The 7,485-nt window shown below is 39.7% G+C and overlaps 1 protein-coding gene across 1 annotated transcript; it reads left to right on the top strand.

Annotated features, from left to right (window-relative positions):
• Positions 1-3,899: 3,899 nt before the first annotated feature.
• LOC131054539 (uncharacterized) lies at positions 3,900-4,805 on the top strand. The gene has a single exon (XM_057989069.2). It carries the CDS (start codon positions 3,900-3,902, stop codon positions 4,803-4,805), a length of 906 nt encoding a protein of 301 aa, XP_057845052.2.
• The last annotated feature ends 2,680 nt before the right edge of the window (positions 4,806-7,485 follow it).

The raw sequence follows: 7,485 nt of genomic DNA, 5'->3' as shown, positions 1-7,485 counted from the left end.
AACACTTTGATTTTTTCCACTTTCTCCTTAGGCATTTTAGTTTCTTGAATTAGAAAAATATTGGGTTTATGATCCTTGACTAAGTTCCTCAATATTTCTTGTTTATGCAAACCATTGAGTCTGCGAATGTTCCATGAAATGATCTTCATAATCATTTAAAAGAGCATACCTCATGGATGGCTAACTAGGTACCATCCACTATATTCTTATTGGCTTCCATCCCTCATTTGAGTGTTGATCTCTTTCCTGGAGTTACTGGATTTGAACCTACATCAGCTTTGGTCCTCCCCTGGTTTTCACAGGAGTAGTCTGGGGTGTAGATTTGGGGCCCTTTTTTCCTACCCGCTTTTTCTCTATAACATCATTGATCTGGATTTCATCATCCATAGGGTTCAAGGCAAGAGATTTTTGCAAAGCATTAGGTTTTCCTTCTTCATCTTCCCATTTAGAGATAATATTGAGAAGAGAAGTTGTCAGTGACAACGGAAAAGTGGTATTAACATACTCATTCTGGGATTCAGAAGATGAGTTTCCACCAAGAATATTGCATTGTTGGGCATCTTCAAAGCTAGGATAAGGCTGCTCATTATTCGAGTCCTTGGAAACAGAGTTTGAATCCTCCTCCACATTGTTAGCATGCAGAACAACATGGATTTCACCTTCCTCTAGGTCTTCATCCTTCTACTCATCACAGTTAAGGCTAGGCTTTTCTCCTTCGTCAGATCTGGCCTAGTCGCCTTCGAGATCTTCCTTCTTAGATTCCTTGGTACACACCTTATTATCATTTTCCTTCTGAACAAAGGTGTCAGGAACAATGGCATTCTAGATCTCTATTTCCTTCTTGTTGGTATTTTTAGCTTTCCACTGCAACCTCTTATCTTTTCTAGCTTTCTCCTTTTCTACCTGCAGGGGGCATTTCTTGGCAATATGTCCAAATTTTTTGCAATGGAAACAAGCAAAAGGAACGCTCTCATATTCTAATGGTTGGATCCATTTCCCAAGCCTAGAGTTAATCTCAATGGAGAGAGGCATATTCGTTCCTTGAGAGACACCCACACAAATTCTTGCATAGGAAAGTCATCTTTTGGCAGCTATAGTGGGATCAATGGAGAGGAGTTCACCAAAGGAACAAGCCAAACCATTAAAGACATCTTCAACCCAAAATTCCAGGGGTAGACCCAAGAGTCTTAACCAAACATATGCTTGAGAAAAGAAGGGAGCATTAAGATCCAGCAATAGCGACCACTTTTGAAGCGCCAAAGCAGTTTTCCCAATCACCCAGGGACGGCCACAAAGAATCTTAGTCATATCTTCTTCACAGGAAAAGTTAAGGGAAAGAGCCCCTTTCAGCATAGCTGTAATTTCCACCTGTCCCTTAAGAACCCTTTTTTTCTAGTATACTCCCTAACCATATCAATATTAGACCTAAGACCTAGAAATTTACCAACCAGAGTCAAGGCCATCAAAGCAATATTGGGCTTGATAACTGGATCCGGGACTTCAATAGAAAATTTCCCTTTCTCAGGGTCAGAAATATTGCATACCTCAGGGAGAGAAGACTTCTCGCATGGTTTGACGCCAAACAGGGAGGACCAGGGGCGAGACGTGTCCACTCGAATGAGCCCCTTCCTTGAGAAATCTCCATCACGTGTTGTTCCCCCTCCATCTGGATCCAAGGGTTTGTCACCCCCTTGTGGGTCCCCAATGACTGGATCCTTGCCATCCTCTTGAGGATCTGCAGACTCAGGAGCTTCATGTGATCCATCCTTACCACTAGCATCTTGGATTGCAGGGCCAGCACAGGGTTTCCCGCCTAAAACAAAGTACAAAGTTCCTCTCCTCATCCTCTCTCGTGATAATAACCGACTTAGTTATTAATCCACTAATGTATTAAATTTTATTAAATATTTTTGAGTTCGATATGATAAATTTGATTATAAAATTGATTTATTTTATAAATAAAGATTTGTTAAAATAATAATATATAATTAATTTTTATAAATTAGTTTATGAATAAAGATTTGCTAATACGAAATATATAATTGATTTTTATAAATTAGTTTATAAATAAAGATTTGTTAATACGAAATTGTTTTTTATAAATTAGTTTATAAATAAAGATTGTTAATATAAAGTTGATTTATCAATTATAAATATAGATTATTAATACTTGAAAAAATTTTTGTTTAACATTAATTTTGTTATTAAATAAATTATATTTGGGTGTTAATTATAATTTTATTTAAAATATATTTGTTAGAATTAAGAATTTAGGGTTTATATCATTAGACTTAATTTATATTTAATAGTTGTAAGAGATTCATCTTATCTAAATTAATTTGAATATTTGGCAGTTAAAATTTATTTGGGAATGAAATTGTAAATTTTGGACCTTTCCTTCAATAAATTTTCTTAGAATTTATCATCTCCCTAATGTGGGATAAGACAACCTTTTGGATATCAAGAGTAATTTTGCAAGAGACAAATGACTAACTAATACTTATGGGAGTTAGATGGATAATCAACATTAAGATGCTCTCTTTACCTTAATATAGTGGTTAAACCTTCTTATTGAATAAATTAGTTTGAATTAGGAAAACAAATAATTTATGATGCATCTTGGTAAGCTTTGCATAGTTAATGGAATTATTGAAAAAAGTATTGTTTTCCCTTCATTAAGAATCACTAGCCAACCTTGGATAAATTTTTAGTAGATAGATCAATACATTCAAATTAAGTCTCTTACTTATGAGTAATCAAGATGGCGTGTAATATTTTTGATTGGTGCAAGAATTAAAGGTTAGAGATTTTACCTATCCACTGAATGTGTTAGACTCATAGTTACCCTCTTTTTGTACTTCAAGAAATATGGAATATTGTTTAGTTAAAAGTTTTCCCTCAATTCAAGAAGATTGTTTCTTAAATTTAAAATATAATATGCAAGGCTAAAACATTTACCTTCTAGTTACAAAAGAACCTTAAGACTAGAAAAAGGGAGAAGTCACATTTAAATTACAAGTAACTAAAGATAAATTTAATTAGCGTTTAGAAATTAGATGTGAATTTCATAGTTGAATCTTCATACAACCTAAAAGGGTATAATTTATTTTGGATGAACTTTTGTATTAATTAAGATGTAAGTAAATTCTTGAAAAGCAAATAGTTTTAGCAATGGAAATAGAATAAAAATTGTTATCTTTTCACAAGATGTTGTTAAACTCAACCTCATGTTGCATAATCTTAATTCTAGTACTCATATTTTGTGAATGTTTAAGGAATCTTAGCTTGAGTGATGAAATAAGTTATAAGTGGATTCTCACCTTAATATGAGTTCGAGTAATCTTCCCTTTGATCACTTAGGAGTTAAATTGGAGTAAATTATAGAGAAAACATTAGCTCACTTCATGAAGTTATAGAGAAATCATGAAGTTAGAACAAGCTACCAAAAATTATCTGACAGTTAATTGCTCTCCCGCTCTGCTAGTTCAAAATTCAAACCCCTGTTATTCATGGTGGAGTTTGCTGGTGGGGATCTTCCCCCACCACCTACGGACCTTGTTTTGGACTTTGCGATGCTGACACTATCTATCACATCCTCTCCTGGTCCCACGGTGGATCCTCCCTCCGATCCGGCTATGTTTCAGATTGATGATTCTTCTTCGGAGAGCTCTCTGGCCACACTCGTGGTTTCTGATCCTATTCCTGACATGTTGGTTGTTCATGATAAACAAAATATCATGGAACCTCCTTTTGTTAACACGAATCTCAAAGGATGGAAAAATATGTTGGTTGGAAACACTGAGACTGTGGACCCCAACATCATCCTCGTCTACTCGCAAACTGAGGAGGGAACGTCTTTAGAGCTTCCTGACGTTGTTCTGGACCGCATTTTGTAGAACATGGCTAATACTCTGGTGGGAAAATTCTTCTACCTACGCCCCATGGTGGAGATGGTCAGAAAATGGGTCAAGGACAAATGGAAACTGAAATGGAGTGTTTCTGTTAGTGCCATGTTTGGAGCCCTCTTCCTCTTCAAATTCACTGCTGAGGAGGATGTCGCTCTTGTCCTCTCTAGATGTTGGTCCTATGGTCGAAACAACCTATCCCTCTGTCGTTGGAAGGATGGCTTCGAACCAGCAACTGATTTACATAAAACTGCTCCGGTATGGGTTCGGCTCCCAGGGCTTCCCCTTGAATACTGGGATGAGTCCATCTTTAAATGGATTGGGAATTCCTTTGGTCATTTTGTTGGTGTTGATGATATCACCAGAGCCAAATCACGCCTGGTATATGCTTGTTTCTATGTTCAAGCTATTGTGACCATGAATCTCCCCAACTTTATAACCCTCGAATCCAGGCTTTGTAGCTTGACTCAAGCCCTGGTTTATGAAAATGCCACCCTCTTCAGCCAAAAATGCCACAAATCTGGGCATATTATTTCCCAATGTAAAGCTTTGGCCCCCTTGCCTCTTAAGCTTAAGGACTCAACCGTGGTTGAAGACCTTGTGCCAAATGCTCCTATTATTCATCAAGACTCGGTTGTGGGGCTTGTTGTGACTCCTACTCCTGGCCTAGACCTGCCTCCCCCTGCAGTCGAGGACCCAGTTATGGAAGAATACCCCTTTGCTGAGAGTATTAACAACCTTCTCAAATCTCCTACAAAGCATGTGGATGAAGCCTCTAAATCGGCCTTGAAAGAACAGTGCATCTCCCTGACGGCCAACTCGGTTTCACTGGTTGATCAACTGGAAGATGGCCAGATTGTGAGGGACCCCACTCTCACCCCAGAGATAGCTTTCTCCTAGTTGGTGTTTCCCACTCTGATCCAGGGTATCCTCTCACCCGGTGCTCTTGGTGCGTCATCCAGTGGTTGCATAACTCTTGTTGACGAGGGTTGGATTACTTAAAGATGCAAGACCAGGAATGCAAAGCTTGATGTGGGGATGAACCTTAAAGCGGGTCGACCATCACAAAGACTATTGAGACAAAAGGAAGCAACAAGGGATATTGCCAATGGCAGGCAACAAACCTTGGAGACGTCCATAAAATGTAATAAATGAAGGTCCTCTCATGGAACATGAGGGACCTCAACAACCCCCATAAGCAATATGCTCTTAAGAAGTGTATTTTTGAAAATAAAATTATGGTCCTTCTTCTCCAAGATGTTAAGATGTCTATGTCTTCATTTTCTCTTGTTGTTGGGAAAATTTGGCCTGGTGCTAAGTTTGTTATCAGTGATGCTACTAGAGCCTCTGGTGGCTTGGTTACCATGTGGTACCCCTCCCATTTTTCTAGCAGTCTTCTATCCTCCTCAGCCAACCTTTTGGTCTTTGAACTCTCTTCCCCGATGGACTCATGCCTTCTCGTTAATGTTTACGCCCCCAATGTTAGATCGGGTAGACTAACTCTCTAGAATGACATATCTTCTCTAATACAAAATAATGCCAATGCCCATTGGTTGATTGCAAGTGATTTCAACTCTCCTTTGATCCCCTTTGAGAAGTTGGGAGGCCTTCTAGAGTACTCTCAAAGCATGACTGATCTTGCCGACTTCATTGGTAGGAATGGGCTGATGGATGTGGATCTAACAGGGGAAAAATTCACTTGGTCCAATTTTAGGAAGGGAAAGGATCTTATTCAGGTCAGACTTGACAAATTTATCATCTCGAGCAATTGGGCAATTGATCCCTCCTTGAAGCTCACTGCCCTCCCCAGAACAGTCTCTGACCAGAACCCCCTGCTCCTTTGGAATACCTCAAATGCTGGAAGGAAAAATCATCCTTTTCGGTATGAAATTATGTGAAACTCTCATGTAGAGTTCAAGGATTGCATTAAAAGATGGTGGATCACCTACATACCTAGCACACCTATGTTCCAGATTGCCCAAAAGCTTGACTTGGTCAAAAGAAACGTCTGGGGTTGGAATAAATACACCTTTGGGGATATCTTCAAGCAAAAAAAAGATCTCAATAGTAAACTGACTGTTATCCAAGAGTGCATTGTTCAAGGTGACTACCTTGAAGCTACCCATATAGAGGAGGCTGCTCTCTACAGAAAATGGAAGGAAAACTCCCACAAAGAAGATTTCTACTGGAAATAGAAATCCAGGGTTCAATGGCTCAAAGAGGGTGACAAGAATACAACTTTATTTCACACATCTACTATTATCCATAGGCATAGAAACCACGTCTCCTCCCTCATGGACGATAACAATCAAGAGGTCAATGATGAGGATAGTTTGAGCAGACTGACTACCAACTATTTTGCCACTTTGTTTAGGGAAGATGGTGACTTGGGGGCCCCTACTGGGGAGGATCTTCTCAATTGCCTCCCACCACCCCTCTCGGTGGAAGATAACAACCTCATTTTGGCCCCTGTTTTTGAGGAGGAAGTCAAGTCTATTATTTTTTCCATGGGTTCCTTCAAAGCCCCAGGTCCTAATGGTTTCCTCCTGACTTTTTTCTAAGATTTATGGGTTGTGGCGGGCCCTGATGTTGTTTTGGCCAATAGGGATTTTTTTTAGATCTGGAAGGCTCCTCAACAAGCTCAATCACACCTTCATTGCCCTTGTCCCTAAAACTCAGGAGGCATCTAGTCTCGAGGACTTCCACCCTATCAGTCTCTGCAACACTATTTATAAAATCTTCAACAAAATTCTAGTTAATAGGCTCAAACCTTTCTTGGATCCTCTGATTAGCCCTTCCTAGAAGGGTTTTGTCCCATGTAGACAGATTCTTGATGTGGTCATCTCTACTCGTGAGATTATTCACTCCATGGATAAGTGTCATCAGTCGAGGATGGTGCTCAAGCTTGACATCTCCAAGGCTTATGATAGATTCAACTGGAACTTCCTCTTCAAAGTTCTCAAAGCTATGGGGTTTGGAGATAAAGTCATCAAACTTATTAGGGAATGCATATCTACGGTCACCTACGTTGTGCTTCTCAGCGGGAGCCCCCTGGAGAAGTTCAGGGCCTCTAGAGGGTTGCGACAAGGGGATCCTCTATCCCCTTACCTTTTCATCATCCTCACTGAAGTGTTGGATTCTAACTTGAACTCTATGGTTCGCAGGGGAGCTCTACTGGGCATCAAACTTGCCTCTACGATGCCTCCTAATTTTTTGCAGTAGTTCGTCGATGACACTATTCTTTTTGGTATCTCCTCTGTGTGGGAAGTTAAGGCTTTGAAATCCTTTCTCAAATCCTATGCTCTAGCCTCTGGCCAACACATTAACTACGACAAGAGCATCATTTACTTCTTTCACACTCATGTCCAACTCTAAGACAAAGTTTGCAAAATCCTTGGTTGTCAAAGGGCCTCACTCCCTAACACCTACTTGGGCCTCCCCTTGACTATTAAAGATGTCTCTAATTCCTTCTGGATCTCTATCCTCTAAAGAATGCAGAAGAAGCTGGCTAGTTGGAAAGGTAGATTCTTTAGTAGTGCTGGGAAATTGCAACTGCTCTCCTCCTCCCTCCAAGAGATCC

Source organism: Cryptomeria japonica, chromosome 7 (genome assembly GCF_030272615.1).
Source record: "Cryptomeria japonica chromosome 7, Sugi_1.0, whole genome shotgun sequence".
Taxonomy (NCBI): domain Eukaryota; kingdom Viridiplantae; phylum Streptophyta; class Pinopsida; order Cupressales; family Cupressaceae; genus Cryptomeria; species Cryptomeria japonica.
Note: the sequence above shows the minus strand (reverse complement) of the source record. Positions and strands in the feature narration are given on the sequence as shown.